The sequence below is a fragment of the Haliotis rubra genome, unplaced genomic scaffold (assembly GCF_003918875.1).
Source record: "Haliotis rubra isolate DU_JTF1 unplaced genomic scaffold, ASM391887v1 Scf2478, whole genome shotgun sequence".
NCBI lineage: Eukaryota > Metazoa > Mollusca > Gastropoda > Lepetellida > Haliotidae > Haliotis > Haliotis rubra.
In genome coordinates, this window is record NW_025766534.1 from 1 (window position 1) to 14939 (window position 14939).

The window sequence follows — 14939 nt, forward strand, 5'->3', positions numbered from 1 at the left end:
AAACACACAAAACCGACTGGTCATCCCATCCTACAAACTGAAATCCTTCTGGACACCGATCATTCTCTTTACTCCGCGCCTGTGCTTTGGAACTCTCTCCCATGTGCCCTTAAAAGCTCTGCCACAATTGACATTTTTAAGTCCAGACTTAAAACTCGCCTTTTCTCAGTATATTATGTATAACTTCATCTGTAAATACTCCAGTGTAAATATTCTGTAGCGCTTTGGGCATGCCTTTAGGGTGTGGAAGGGGCGCATTATAAATATGCATTTATTATTATTATTATTATAAAGAAAACTTCGATGCAAAGATCACGCGTGATCGACTGCACGTGCAAAACCTGATTTGACACTTACGTCATTTGCACGTTGAATGGATGGGTTTGAGTGGGTTTTGCTAACGTTTTCTAGAGTCGAAAGATAGGATCCCATTTCGGATACATAGATGTATCATCAGAGAAAAATTATTCATTATTTTCACATTACATTTTGTGAAGTTTCTTTTTGACTCAGTATAGATATCACTATTGGTTTTATCGAAAAGGACAAGATCAGTTTTGTTGGCTTGAATATAATCTGGGGCTGTATGTGGGCCTATTCCAAAGAATTTTGTAATTTTCCATAACGCCATCTGCATACTCTGGATCGTGCAATGGATGGACTTCATACATACTTTCGTATGGATTCTCAACTGGCAAGCAGTTCAATCTAATCCATCTTAAAGGAGATGAGAAAGAAGTGTGTTGGGATCTGTGTTGAGGAGGTCCATGATGAAAACTTTCTTGGTTAAGCAAAAACTTAATGCGTTCAGCGACAGGCTAAAGAATTGCTCTTAAAACATTCCTCGTCCGGTGGAAATGGCTTTTTAGATCAGCACATGCCCTTGCATGTTTGTTTTCAGCAGTATTACAGGTGTACGATGTTGTTTGTAAACAAATCGGGTCTGAACCAGACAATCCAGTCATTGGATTGCACCCCACAGATGGCACCCGTCATAAACATATGCTGAGTCTAGTATTTATCCACCTGAAAGAATTCGGGAAGTATGGTATAAGTCAAAAATAGGGAACAACGGACAATATTTTTGTCACTGATGCATCAAATCCGGAAATTTCCTCCACATGTATTTCATATATCTACCATAAAACTTCTTGACTGAAGGCCTTGAATGTTGTGACCTTGATCACATAACTGAGCAAGAGTGGTATGACGCTCTTTGAAATCCTGAAAGAAAGAGCACGCCTGATTGTACCTCAAACGTTATATAAAACAACCAAAGGATGGAGGTGTTGGAATATTTCTCGACATGAAAGGGAAGCTGACTATTGAAAGTTGAAATCATCCCTTCTGTCATACGGCCTTGTGGAGAGTTTTTGTCACCTGAATCTTTATGCATAGATCTAAATATGAAACAGTTGACTTGCCCGTGAAAATCCGGGTTAGAATTGGCCTTCAGCAACCCTTGCTTGTCTTAAGAGGCGAATAAAAGGATCGTGCTGTCAGACTCGTGTCCAAATTGCGTAGAGCGATGCTCAGGAAGAAATACAGGAAAGGTGTGAGATACTTGGAACCCTGCTGACTTTGGTTGTCGTAAGAGGCGACTAAGGTATCGGGTGATCAGGCTCGCTGACTTAGTTGACACAAGTCATCGTATCCCAGTTGCGTAGATCGATGTTCATGCTGTTGATCCCTGGATTGTAGATGGGCACTTGCCTAGGTTTGTAAACAATCAGCAACCCAAAATCCCCACAACCCTACATCCCATTACCACACCCCTCCCAACACAATCAGCCACCCCAAAACACTAACAACACTGTTTTACAATGACTTTTATCTTACCTCACACATAAATGTCGCTTTCTGATTGGCTTAGCTCTCTTCTATTATTTTCAATGTACCCCGCTTACATGCGAGTAACATTTCAATGTACCTCGCTGTCAATTACAACTCAATCATTTGGTACTTCGTGGTAGTAATTCTTTATCTCGAATAACATTGAATCACGTATGATGTACGGAAATTACCGATGTTTTGCGAATGCAAATCGATGGAAGGGAGATAACTCTAAATCTGTTTTTCTTGTCAGCAAAATCTAGCGATGGCTACAAAAGATTTGTACCGTGCTTCATACAATTCAAAATTAACATGAAGGTGTTCGGTAAGATAAATACGTTGTTCACTGGTCCCTCAGGGCCCATGGGTTGACGGCCCCACGAGACCAGTGAACAACTTATAATACTGCCACATAACAACACTTACCTGTCATAACTACCCCATAACACAAACAGGCATGTGTAGACTAGAAGGACAAGCAAGGTCAGACGTTTCATGTTGAACATCTGTAAAAAACAATTAAAAGTCAATATGGACACCGTTTGTTCTCACGACCTTTAATTCATTAAACTCGTTGGATAGTTGGTATGGTGAAAGAATATGTATATACTTGCATTGTTGGTCATCATGCTACACCATTGGGATGCCTTATTGGTACTGAGTTAAGATTTATAGTCACATCAGCAATATTTCAGCCGTGTCATGACTCAAACAAGTTATACAATGACACTATATAATGTTACATTATCAAATCAGTCGACAAAGGACATTAAAACAACTAGATTACCAGAGATAGAGAATCATAACTGGCATGTAACTTTAATTTATTATTGCTATATTACTATTCATGTCCAAGGAAATGAATTATCAATGTATGTACTCTGGGACGGAGGCCTCTTAATGAAATAAACCTGTCCGTCATATGCTCAAATCCATCATGGTACAAAGTAGCAAATTTGACTTTATGTAATAAAACTCTTTTAGGTAAATATTAATTTCACGATTGCGTTTAAAGTTTTAAACTGTTGTTAATTTTTTTTTTAAATATATCAACACATTTTCAGTAGCTATATGAAATCATACATACACAACACCTGATGCCTACGGGATCTACAGTCGTATGTGCTGTAAGACTTGCACAATTACTGTCATGGCCATAATCGAACAATCAATCAATCAATCACAGCTGCTACCTGAAATGCCAACAACATCTTGTGTAATGTTACTGTATAAATAGCTATAGAATACTGTTGTGCATATCGTACCTCAGATATCCATCTATAAGAAAGTATGAAGAGTGCGTAATGGGATAGTGTTGTTCACTAGATTTTTGAATGGATGTGTTTAAACTGAGGTTGATGTAATTGAAAAAACTATTATTATTACGGCATTGGTATGGGTTTGAAGCATTGTAATAAGACTGATGTTTGCAGTTAGTCATAATGGTATCATAACAGTGTTCTATAGCTATTTATACACATAATATGTATAACATTGTAAAATATGGTTTTCCAGAACACATAGATAACATCGCAGATGAAAGAACACAACGTATTGCAGAGTATTTATTGTTATGAGCTAAATCTAACGACCAGTATTAATTAAACACTACCCGAATCCATTTTGAAACTTCTGGTCCAAGCAGAGATGCACATATAAAGCACGTTCTTTACACGATATCTCAAAAGATATAGGTCGCATATACACGTGCCACAAAGGCAGACAACACATTGATAACAAACGTTCACAATTGCGGTACATTCAGTGCAGTCTTCTCAACAGATTTTAAAACACAACAGTACAATTAATTAAAGGTCACATGCAACGTAAAACACAACTTTGCAGATTCTGATACCTTTCGGTATGGACTTACCGAAACAAATCATCAATAATGCAAATTCAACTTATAAAGTTGAAAATAACGCGATGAAAAAACCGCGCGAAATCGGAGTTCAAACGATTCACTAATTTTCCCCGAAATTTCCGATTTTTCGGGGAAAACGGAGTTTCAACAGCTGGGCTGCGCTGCGCTCCTGACGCATGCGCACTGAATAGGTTCGCGGAGCTTGAAACAGGATGTAAGCCCGGATTATAAGGTCGTGAGCAGGAGTAGTCAAATCCTGGTTGTGTACACAAATAAATAGTTAATAATCTATTCGTTGCATAAAGAAACTTGTAAGGATCCCGGATCTAGATCTACTCAGCTATATGTGTCAACCAGTGAGGCGTTCGACATTTCAAGACGGACAGCCTTTCTTGGCGGTGACCGGGTGAGTACTCATAGAATCAGGGAGGCTTTGATGTGAGCTTATATTTTCTAATGTTTTGTTGATATTTCTCAGGCGCGAGCTTTTATATGTTATGACAGTAGATTACCGATTTAACTGATTATATAATTACATTTGACTATTTCACCGCCACGTACTTGTTACCGAGTCACTTTCTCAGTTCGATACTTACAGCAACGTCATTATTTAGCATTGTCAGAATTTCTAACTGTCAAATAAGATCAAGATGTTGGGTTTCAAGACGGTGATTCGAGTTCACCAAACATGGCTTTAGATATGGAATGTGAATTCTTTTCAGAAGATGGACACTCAACCGAGGAGGAAGTTGACAGCAACACCCAGAAGTAGACCCTACATGTTTGAACCAGTAACAGATGAAAGTGACAGCGAGGGAACCCCGGAGAGATCCTGGTTTAGGATATATGGATAACAGGCGCACAGAAAACACTGAATGGTTTGTGACCTACTAGATTTTCGTATCAATGTTTTCTACTTTATTTCAAATCAGAGACTTCATATAAATTTATTTTTTTAATGTTAGTTATTAATCTTGAATAGAAACACTAGTCCAGCATTTGACATTAAAACTTGTGAATAATAATAAGAAGAAGAATTCATTATTATCATTGAGTACAATGAAATTTGTTTTGTGTGTGCATTGGAGGCACACTTTACAACCGCAGTGTAGCGCCAGCTGAGTGTAACCTTATATCAGCTTAGCACCAAGCAAGGAAGCAACAACTCCCATCTTTTAATGTTTTTGTTAGGACGCCGGCGGGAATCGAACCCTGTTCTTCTGGGTGATGAGCGGACACTCTACCAACCGAACTACATCCATGATTATTTAGACAGTCCCCCAATTAAAGAATGGTCACGTTAACTTATTTTCAATTTGTTTGCTTTTAAGTAGGTCTATTAGTCCGCTAAAAAATGTAGAAGATCTACAGAACTTAGTGAAATTGTAAGAATATGTAGTTTCAGTGGCAATTAGAAATTGTACATTTTATTTTTATGGATTAAACTTATTTCATATTTATAAAATTGAAATAAATCAAAAAGAAAATTTAATCCATAAAAGATATCTTGGACAATATGTAGTTTAATTAGGAACGGTATTTGATGAATGGAGCTTTATTTTAGAATTATATGCACTGATGCTTTTAAATATTTTTAGGTGCAAGTGTGGACAGGGTATTGCACACCCAACTGCAGAAGAGTGTAGCTGCTGTCAGGAGAACCCTACAACTGTGGCCAAGATTGATGAAGTGGAGAGAGAAGGCCTGCCATCAGTAAACTGCATCACTCAACAACCTGGCTTTGCTGGGGTGTGCTGTAACAGATGGGTGCTGCAGACAGCATACTTCCAGTACAGACAGCAGTATGGAGAGGTAGATGTGGCTGATCAAGCTGTCAACAGGTAATGTGAATAAATATGTACAGAAGTAAAGCTAATTCAGTAGATTGTATCTTCAATTGATTGAATTCTGATTTAGATCAACACTGTAAAATAATAATTATGATTACATTATTTTTGCTTTCAGGCGATACAGATACACAGGCTACCGACAGTTTGTGAGATGGTGCTGTGGATACCTCGGAAGGAAAGTGAGAGTGCCACTTCCTGCATGTGCAGTTAGAGCCATAAGAACGGAATTTCCATCAGAAGAATTTTGTGGCTTCAAGTATCCATCTTTAGAGTAATGACAAACAATGACTTTGTGGCAAGAATAATATATTTAGCTTTTCCCACTCCAATTCAGTGAATGTAATATTTACAATTTATTTTACCAAGTTTAATAATTTATAGTGTATGTTGAGTATTATGTTATTGTACTGTATCAGGGTTCTTTTATTCAGTTTCTTTGGGGTTACATCACCATCAAACGTTGTTAATACATAATGTACATATATATATACAAATTATGCTAGACATACATATTGCAAACATTAATGTATAAATAACTTTAGGATAGTAACACTGTACTATATCATGCATATTGACAAAATAAAAGAATGTCTATTTTTCAGTGTCTGTCACTGTGTTTCATTGATGGCATGAGAGTCTGTCTGCTGAAACGTGTCTTGTGTCTGGCAATGGCATCTTCCTTTGTTAATCTCTTGAATGTGTGTGTGAGGGGTGCTGGAATTAGGTTCTTTGTGCAGCAGTTCTTTTGGTCGTTGCCAACCTCCTGGCAGGTTCTTGATAAAAGGCGATCCACATAATCTGCAATTCAAAATACAATATGATAACAATGTGCAATTTAGGATATCATTGTAATGAAATAAGACACTTGTGAAAAAAAAATGTAATTTCCATAAGCGTTAATGAAAATTTTAAGACCTTGAGCAAAATCATGGACTCTTTGTGGGGTCAAAAGTGTAGGTTTTGCTAACACAGAGACCTAGATCAAACAGTAACGTTGCACACTTTCAGAGTTTCTACCAATAGGTAATGGCACATGCAAAATTATCCAGTAATTTGATCAATAGCTTGTGAACGACTTTGGATTGACATTGTAGCTTGAGTATTGTACACAATCAGACATATCATAGGTCCTCGCTGTCTTGACAAGATGGATCACTGACTGTCCCTTCTTGTACTTGGGATAGGACACCGATACCTGTGGTTTTCCGGCTTTGCTAAATGCTTGTTGCCTGGAAGTCCATGGAGGCAAGATACAATCTGGACAAAAAAATGAAATATATTTATATCTGTCGCATTCATACATGTCAGTTATATTTATGATTATCAGTGAAACATATTTATGAAAGGAATATAATCAACGGAACAGTTTTCGCATCTGGTTTCAAGATATCAGGAAAAATGTGTCATTTGTTAGGAACACAACAGGATTTGATGGTAAATTGACCAGTCAATGCTATTTTGTCACATAACACCTGGACTGCATGCCAAGATAAGAGAAACCAATCATCTTCGGTGCAAAATGATTGACCACACTGTGATAGGCTTCGATTTTGGATGTCTGGTAGCCTGGGAGAGTTTCTGTACATCGCGCAAAAAGACGAGGCTGCTCAAGGAGTTGACTGAGCTTTTCACAGGCCTTGGATCCTGTGAAAGACACAATTTTTATCCATTAACAATTTTGATCGCATAATAGAATATAACAGAATAGAAGATCCATTCTAAAGAGAACGCTTCCAAATTGAATATCAAAGTTATATAGCTTAGTATCAATTGTCAAAATGATTTTGTCATGTGCAGATATATATTTCTGCCATACCTGACTTCAACCATTTTCTCTTCTGGTCATCTTGGCCTAGATCTGGATGTAGACAGTTGGGGAAGTGTTTCCCATGGCCGTGATGAATATTCTGCATGTGGTTTACTACAGATAACCATTTGTCTCTGATGACGTCCCCATTCCCATCAGGAGTGGATGCTGCGGCCCAACAGAGGTGATTGCAGATACTGCGGACCCATCTGCCAACTATGCTGCAGTCTTTCTCTTTTGCCAAGGCCTCCATCTTCTTTCGCAAACCTGATTTTTTAAAACCCAGCTCATCATTTCAATGATTATTTACGATTAAAAAAAAAAAACACTATTACTTCCTGTAAAAAGACACATAAAATAAAAGTACAGAAACGTTTATACCTTTAGCAATGAACAAATGGTAAATAATCATTACAAATTACAAAAAAACCTGGTGAATAAATGATCCATGAAAATCATAATCAAACAACAAAACCCAGTTTGTATTGTTCACAATTTCAATGTACCTTTAGCCACATGCCATACATCATAGTGGTGTATAGTATCAGGCATCTCTTCTCGAATCCACTTCTGAATTTGGAGGTGTCAGTCTGTCACCATGGTATGGATGTTCATCTCTTCTTCTCTGAGGAAGTGAACACTACGAGCCAGGCCCTCTTTTTCCATGGCGTTGGAGTTTTCACCTCATTGCTCTGAAGAAAGTTAAGACATCTTGTATAGATATTACACACATGATAAACCCTTGTTGCACTATTACATTGAACATTATAAACGGATGTCATGAATATACAAATTCCTCATTGTACGTCATTTTCTTTATTCATCCTAACACCGATAGCTTAGTCAAGGAACGGTAAAATTCCACTTTCCACCACAAGATAACTATTTTGTGACCAGTGTGTAAGCAGTTAATGATTATCTTTTACACTTTACTTCACTTGAGATTAAATTTCCAATGATACCTATTTGTTATAACTTTTCTTTTTGTGCATGAACAATAAAAGAAAATGACATAAACTATACCTGCACTAGTTCTACATGTACAACTTTGCTGCTACCCAGTTCCATCAGGGTGTAGGAGCCAAACTTAGCATTGTGGCCTAGAGTGTCTGCCCTTCCATCTCCACCCAGGACGAGAGGTTCCTCTGTGAATCGAATTTCATCTAGAATCATCCTCTGTTCTTCTTTCCATACTCTCTCAATCACTGGGTGTAACAGGGACCTCTGATGTTGGAAGAAAGTCCTAACACTGACTGAAGACATACCAAGGTACTGCAGCATTAGGAGTGACTTTCTTGGGAGAGATCCAGAATATAAGATTGAAGCAGACAGCAGAATGTTCCCAGCTGGAATGTTCTTTATGTGTCAGAATATGTAAAAAGTTCCTACAACTTGTGATTTTAGTGTAATTTACAGATTTCTTCTTGCAGTAATATTGGTCAGTTGATCATTGCTTGAGTTCAGGTTGATATTAGAAACAATTTAAAGATCATAACACATCAATGTTAACGGTTTTGAGTTCTGGGCCAGACTGGGACCTTAATATAGCCCCAAGTCAATGCTGTTGGGGCGGGGGATAAAATAAATCTAAAATGTATTTGAACTTGTATTAAATTTATTACAAATGTACCGGTCACACTTGCTGTCAAAGTTTTCGTCATCACTGTCCTGTGCTTGTAACAGAGAGGAGGCTGCCAGGTTGGGCCCATCTCATCATGGGCTGACTCGGGCTTGTCAGTGTCGTCATGAACAGGCAGTGGTAGTTCTAGAAGTGAGCACTGGATTCCAACAGATGTCATCTTCACGGCGGACTCAGTGGATGTCCCTGTAATACAGAACCAGGAATACCTCTACATCATTGTCTAAAAAAATCTGGACATTAAAAATTATATACATAGAAGTTATTATGAAAGTGTATCGTGATACAACAATTGCACTCCTTATCTGTAGGCTGAAGAAGTATCAAAATTAAAAATGACATGCAAATTGTCACATTGCAGATCGTAATACTACCTACTACTAGGTCTTGGTTGGTAGGCCGGAAAATAAATACAAAACCAATTCAACTATTCATTATACACCATATCTTGAGTAGGTAGGATAAATACTTTTAATTAAAATAGTAGCTTTTTTTTGGTCTGCAGTAATAAAAATACACTGGTTCCATACATTTTTCAATTTTTTTCACATCTTGCTTTTGCAAGTTTTCAAGAAAGTGTAGCATTGGGAATACTAATTTCATCGTAAAAATTGCTCAGCTTGAAAACTGAAATGTTTGAATTCATGTCTATGGAAACATAGAAAAAACATGTTGATTGTGATAGGCAGCCTCTGTCACAGACAAAACTCAATGTCTCTGTTTTATTGACACCTATATGTCTGCCTGCCTGTCAGCTAATGACAATATGCAGTACACAACTTCAATCACTGACCACATGCAATTTAAACTAACACCTATCAGGCTATAGACCATAAACAAAACCAATTGATTTATGGCTCGTGCACCTGAGTTCTGTCTCTGTCACATTATGTAATTACACAGACAGGCAGGTGTGATACTTGTACACATGACATGTTATGATGTCTGTTGATTGCAAAATGTTATACACACTGGTACCTTTGCACTCAGATTTGACTGATGCCTGAGTTGCAGCCGACCTCCTGCAGACATAAACTCTCTTTGAAGTCTGGGCTGATGTTGTTTTTAGAACTTTCTTGGATGGTGGCAGACTAGCTGTTGACTCTAATAAAGAAAAATGAAAGTCAACATTAAAAAAGGAAACTTTTATTGGAGTGAATGAAAACGCATACATGTAATTTTAATAAATTGTTGTATTAAATTACAAATATATAAATGTCAAAACAACATCATCATCATTAGACATTTGCTCCTCTGACAGTTGCTATTTTCACTACTTTCTCTTACATTTCTCGCAGTCACGATTTCCTTGCATTATGCAGCATTACTGGCATGCACACAATTATATACCTGTTGTGTTTCTCCAGTAGATGAACTTGCTGGTTGTAGTTCTGAGATAGAGGCTACATCTGGGATGGCTTCCTCAACTGTGACAGCTAGTTGTGGGGTGGATGCTTGATCACATGATCCATCGTGATCATCCAAGAAAAGGTCTATAGTGGTAGATGTGGGGTGTCAGGTGAGGTAGATCTTCTCGCACAGTCGCAAGTAGTTGTGTAACTATCTGTATCAAAGTAAGTCAAGCAAAGTTATTACAGATGGAATTGATATTTAAAAATATTGCTAATATGTAACTCTGATTGTACATAACATATTTTACATATTTTTATTTTCATACAATGCCAATATCAGACAATTATAGTAATAACTGAACATATATAGAAAATGAATTCATGAAAACATGCCATAAAAGTAAGTAGAATTCATTAGAATGTTATTTTTTATAATCTTTAAATGTTGAAGTATTTTTTCCAAATGATTTTTACAGTTATGCATCATCAGCAACTACATCCCTCCAATTTTGAAGAACATGCATGATAATAATAATATCTTTATAGTGAGAGGCGAATGACCTAATGGGGAGTAACAACATTTGGACAGTGGTGTGTTTGTGGTAACTATGAAGCAAAATGTCAACATAATTCAAGAGCAGATTCATACAAATACAAGATAGGCTAATGTCACTTGGGCCTAGAAATATCAACACTAGTGATAACATCTGACATGAAAACTATTCCAAAGACACGATTTACATCATAAAACATTGATAAATGATTCCCATTCGAGTATGTACGATATATTCACATATTTGCCATCATTCTTCAGGAATGATGGTATGTTTTCTAAGTGAACAGTAGCTATAAATAGTAACGGGGGATGTACAGATGTACAAATTCTAGAACTCATTATTTTGCTTGGTAATTTATAATTCACGATGTATGTATCTAAACATATGTGTGTACTATTTACCATGTCCTTGCTTGACTCTTTTCTCTTTCGCTTTGTTGGATGTCCGAACATGTCAACATGAGGTAGAGGACCGGTGTTTGGTGTCAGTTTCTTCTGGATCGAAGGTATAGCTTTCGGCGACAGTAGTCTTCTATTCAGCGTCTTCAAGCAGTCATCACTAAAATGATCGGAGCATAATCGCGAATACTTGTTATACTGACACCACGAGCGCTTCTCTCGAACAAACTGCATCCATTTTTCTCGCCGCACTGGGTCGGACGGAAACCAGTGCAAACTCCGAATGTCAGTTTCAAGTCCTGCATTGTACTTGGACGAACGACAGTTTCCAGCCACGCAGTAGTTCACCATCTCAGTATTTGTTGATTGGATCGAACGCAAATGCAGAAAAAAAATGAGCAGGTATTTACAAAACCCAACATCTCTATATACACACAGATGAGCGTATCGGCAAAATGAACCAGCCAATGAAAAGTCTTCGTTACACTTATGCACGCCCACCCACTCTGACTGGGTTCGGTATCCCGGCTGCTTCGTTTCGAGGGTACAAAATATTGCACTTTTGATTTGCGATTGTACGCTTATAATTTTGTTTATATGTTTTTTCATATACAGCAATGTATATTATATGTGATGAAGAAGTGATAATTGTGTTTTAATTATGTTTGATTTTTGGTTGCATGTGACCTTTAAGTATGCTTGACATGAAAGAGCCTAGACTTTTAGAAAAGATGCACGATGAAGGGATGTCCTGTAGCAAAATCGGTGTGTGATCTGCGATGCGTGTCACCAAGATGGACGATACAATGTGGTTACTTCATCTTCGCGACCATTTACCTCAAACAGTTTTTCCCAAGGCTGACCTATTTTGAGAGGGCATCGTAATGGTTTGGAGAGCATTTCGTGCCACCGGTCAGTCTCAGTTGATAGTCAATCATGGTAATCTTCTGCTATTCATGCAACCCTATTGTCCTGGACTGACATTTCAACATGACAAGTCTGTGTTCCACACTGCAGTTCTGACGCATAACTTCTTATGTCCCTTTGCTGATTTCCTGGTCCCCGGTCTTGAACTCGATCAAACACACACGGGATGAGCTGGGAAGATGAATACTACCTTGCAAGAACTTTGGAAAGCAAAAAGCAAACTTTGACAAATGATGAACTACAGTGTCCTGAAAGAGTCTCCTGTCCATGAGGAGACATTGTGTTTCCTCACAGCAGCACTGTGACCTCACACTTGTGAAGTCTTATCAGTTTCATCAGTGTAAATTTTGCACCTGGGAAGTCATGGAACGTTATGCATTGTGTTTTTTTTCAAAATTATTCTTTAGAAGTGAAGTTGTATTTCTTTACGTTCATCAGCAGTAGTAGATACAATGATAGTCCGAGACCAAGTCCAACAAAGCCTCTGCAAAGCCTTATTTCACAAATAAAGCTTTGTCAGGCCCCATAGATCTCACCAACCATTGTCTACTACTTTTGAACCCCCCAGTTACCTTCCCGACCCCACGTGGCACTACTGTGCCGCTATGTCGCGTTGACCTCGATGAAACAGTTTAATGTGAATCGCCTATGATCTCTTTGGTGTTCGTAATAAAGGCTTGCTGGGCTTTTCGTACCCCCTGTTCTATGTACTTTTTTTTCTCGTCTTCGCTGATAGCAGACTTACGAGACTTGGACCGGATTTCTTGTTTCATCTGACGGTACTTGTCGAGTTCAGAGAGGATTGAACGAAATTCCTCCTCTGAGATCTTACTGTCGGTGAGTGCTGCCGAAATACGCTCACTTACTGTGTTCAGCTTTGCTTCGGCTAGAACCCTGATCTCGTCGTGTTTCAACGCTTTACGATGCAGTCCGCGGGACACAAACTTAAACACCAACCCTGCCACCCTACAACCGCAGCTGGTATTTCAATGCCTAGCACTATAGGTGCGGCCACGATGGTGGCTAACAACCCAACACCTGCCGCCCCTAGTCCCATGCTGGTTGCCATAAGGGCAGTATCAGTCCCGTCCACGATATTGAAAGCTCTATGGTACTTCTTATATAGTGCTTTCCGCGTGTCGCGGTCTTGTTCTAGTTGGCGTTTTACATCACATAACTGTCTCAAGCGGAACCCGTCTACGGTTTCCAGGGTCTTCGCGACTTCCTCTACGACTGGGTACAGTCCCATCCTATAATATATATTACAATAGATATTTCAATTGGGTTTCATTTAACCTTCGATTAATGAACTTAAAGCTGATAATACTTAGATTAACTTGCGTGTAAAAATCGTGGACTCAGCTTTACTTCCATTTAGGACAATAATACGACAACGTTGGTTATTACACCTGTCTTCCCAACCTAACAGAAGACCATCTAAAAGGCGAATAAAATTACGAGTCAAACGTATATTTCCCAGATAGACGTCTATGATGAATGTGAAGACTCTCGAGTAATCTCTAAAATCCTCTTGGTAATCGAGTAATTTGATCTCTATCTTTACCTTCCCACTGGAAGCTAACATGTTGCCCGAGTGGCCTGGTATTCGTATGACTTGTACACTAGAATCCGGAATGAACGACCCTAGAATGATGCCGTTGTTCCTAATCTCGGAGATAGTATTATTTTGTTTCAAGGAGATATAAGGTGAGGTGAGGGTTAGGTTGTATAATCATTCAGGCTCTTTAAAATCTGATAACGACACCCGCCTATACACGTTGTCTTTCAAGTGTAGGACGTACAAGGTGTCTTCCTCACCAGGTTGATCAAATCCCTCCGTGTCCCCTAGATCGTTAAGCGTGGCGTTGGGCCGATGATTGGCCATTGCTATAATACTATTACGAGATAGTTTCCAATTGTTTTTCTGATAATTTCTCAGGGGTGCACTTAACCCCATGAAGTGTATGTTGTCGGGTAGGAAGATCTTGGTGAGTGATATCGTGTCTTCCACGGTCATGGTGACCCCTGCAGACTGGTGTGGGAGTCGACATCCACCCGCACGTAAACTGTGCAAACGGCATACGGGTGTTGTTTCCCCACTGGAGTTTGACCCCTTCACGATTTGAATTCATCCGTCGATGGTTCCCCTAGGTAGACTTTGATGATCAGCGTGGAGTTCACCGGTAGGCTCGCCAGGATGTTGGCCACGCCAGCAAATTCAGACACCAACTGCAATGCCCGTTTTGCACTCCGGTTTACTCGATAGCATGTGGGCTGCCATACTGGCGACTGGGCTGATGACTACGCTACGTCTCTGAGCCGGGACGTAAGCCACGAGCAGGGTTCCGTTGTTCACGACTTTGTTTAGGTAGTTGTCTTTGTTCTCCGTGAACACGTAGGGGGAGCCGAGCCTAATATTGAGAAACCAGTCGCCTTTAGCGGGTAACAACACCCACTTGTCATCGTCGGTGAAGACGAGCGTATATGGCTTGTTTCGGGCGACGGCCGTTCTCTCAACATCTTCTAAGTCGAACAGTTTGCCTCCGAACGATGGGTATACCATCCATTTATCATCACCGGTGCGGACTAGGGTGTACCGAGTGTTGACGGTCGCTCCTGAGGTATCTACTATATCACCTAGTGTTCCACCGGAGGGGACTTCAACGCGTTTGTAAATGTTGTTTTTCAGTTGCAAGGCGTACAATTTACCAT

At 39.1% G+C, this 14939-nt stretch overlaps 3 protein-coding genes across 3 annotated transcripts; 1 reads left to right on the forward strand and 2 right to left on the reverse strand.

Moving 5' to 3' along the window:
• The first annotated feature begins 4495 nt into the window (after positions 1-4495).
• LOC124279177 lies at positions 4496-5955 on the forward strand. The gene is made up of 3 exons (XM_046714975.1): positions 4496-4575; positions 5296-5538; positions 5663-5955. Exons 1-3 carry the CDS (start codon positions 4496-4498, stop codon positions 5820-5822), a joined length of 483 nt encoding a protein of 160 aa, XP_046570931.1. The 3' UTR covers positions 5823-5955.
• A 190-nt stretch (positions 5956-6145) lies between these two features.
• Positions 6146-7935, reverse strand: LOC124279178. Its single transcript, XM_046714976.1, has 4 exons — positions 7861-7935; positions 7364-7621; positions 7132-7191; positions 6146-6345 (listed from the first exon to the last, which is right to left on the reverse strand). The coding sequence occupies exons 1-4, from the start codon at positions 7904-7906 to the stop codon at positions 6146-6148; spliced, it is 564 nt and encodes a 187-aa protein (XP_046570932.1). The 5' UTR covers positions 7907-7935.
• Positions 7936-7965: 30 nt separating this feature from the next.
• On the reverse strand, positions 7966-8708 carry LOC124279179. The gene is made up of 2 exons (XM_046714977.1): positions 8378-8708; positions 7966-8046 (listed from the first exon to the last, which is right to left on the reverse strand). The coding sequence occupies exons 1-2, from the start codon at positions 8633-8635 to the stop codon at positions 7966-7968; spliced, it is 339 nt and encodes a 112-aa protein (XP_046570933.1). The 5' UTR covers positions 8636-8708.
• Between the last annotated feature and the right edge of the window lie 6231 nt (positions 8709-14939).

Coding starts and splice junctions, on each gene's coding strand:
- LOC124279177 (XM_046714975.1), top strand. CDS start 4,496: ATGAAAGTGACAGCGAGGGAACCCCGGAGAGATCCTGGTTTAGGATAT. Junction 4,576..5,295: donor CGCACAGAAAACACTGAATG/GTTTGTGACCTA, acceptor AAATATTTTTAG/GTGCAAGTGTGGACAGGGTA. Junction 5,539..5,662: donor GCTGATCAAGCTGTCAACAG/GTAATGTGAATA, acceptor TTTTGCTTTCAG/GCGATACAGATACACAGGCT.
- LOC124279178 (XM_046714976.1), bottom strand. CDS start 7,906: ATGCCTGATACTATACACCACTATGATGTATGGCATGTGGCTAAAG. Junction 7,192..7,363: donor GAGAAAATGGTTGAAGTCAG/GTATGGCAGAAA, acceptor TGTCTTTCACAG/GATCCAAGGCCTGTGAAAAG. Junction 6,346..7,131: donor GCCTCGTCTTTTTGCGCGAT/GTACAGAAACTC, acceptor TTTGAATTGCAG/ATTATGTGGATCGCCTTTTA.
- LOC124279179 (XM_046714977.1), bottom strand. CDS start 8,635: ATGCTGCAGTACCTTGGTATGTCTTCAGTCAGTGTTAGGACTTTCTTC. Junction 8,047..8,377: donor TACATGTAGAACTAGTGCAG/GTATAGTTTATG, acceptor AACTTTCTTCAG/AGCAATGAGGTGAAAACTCC.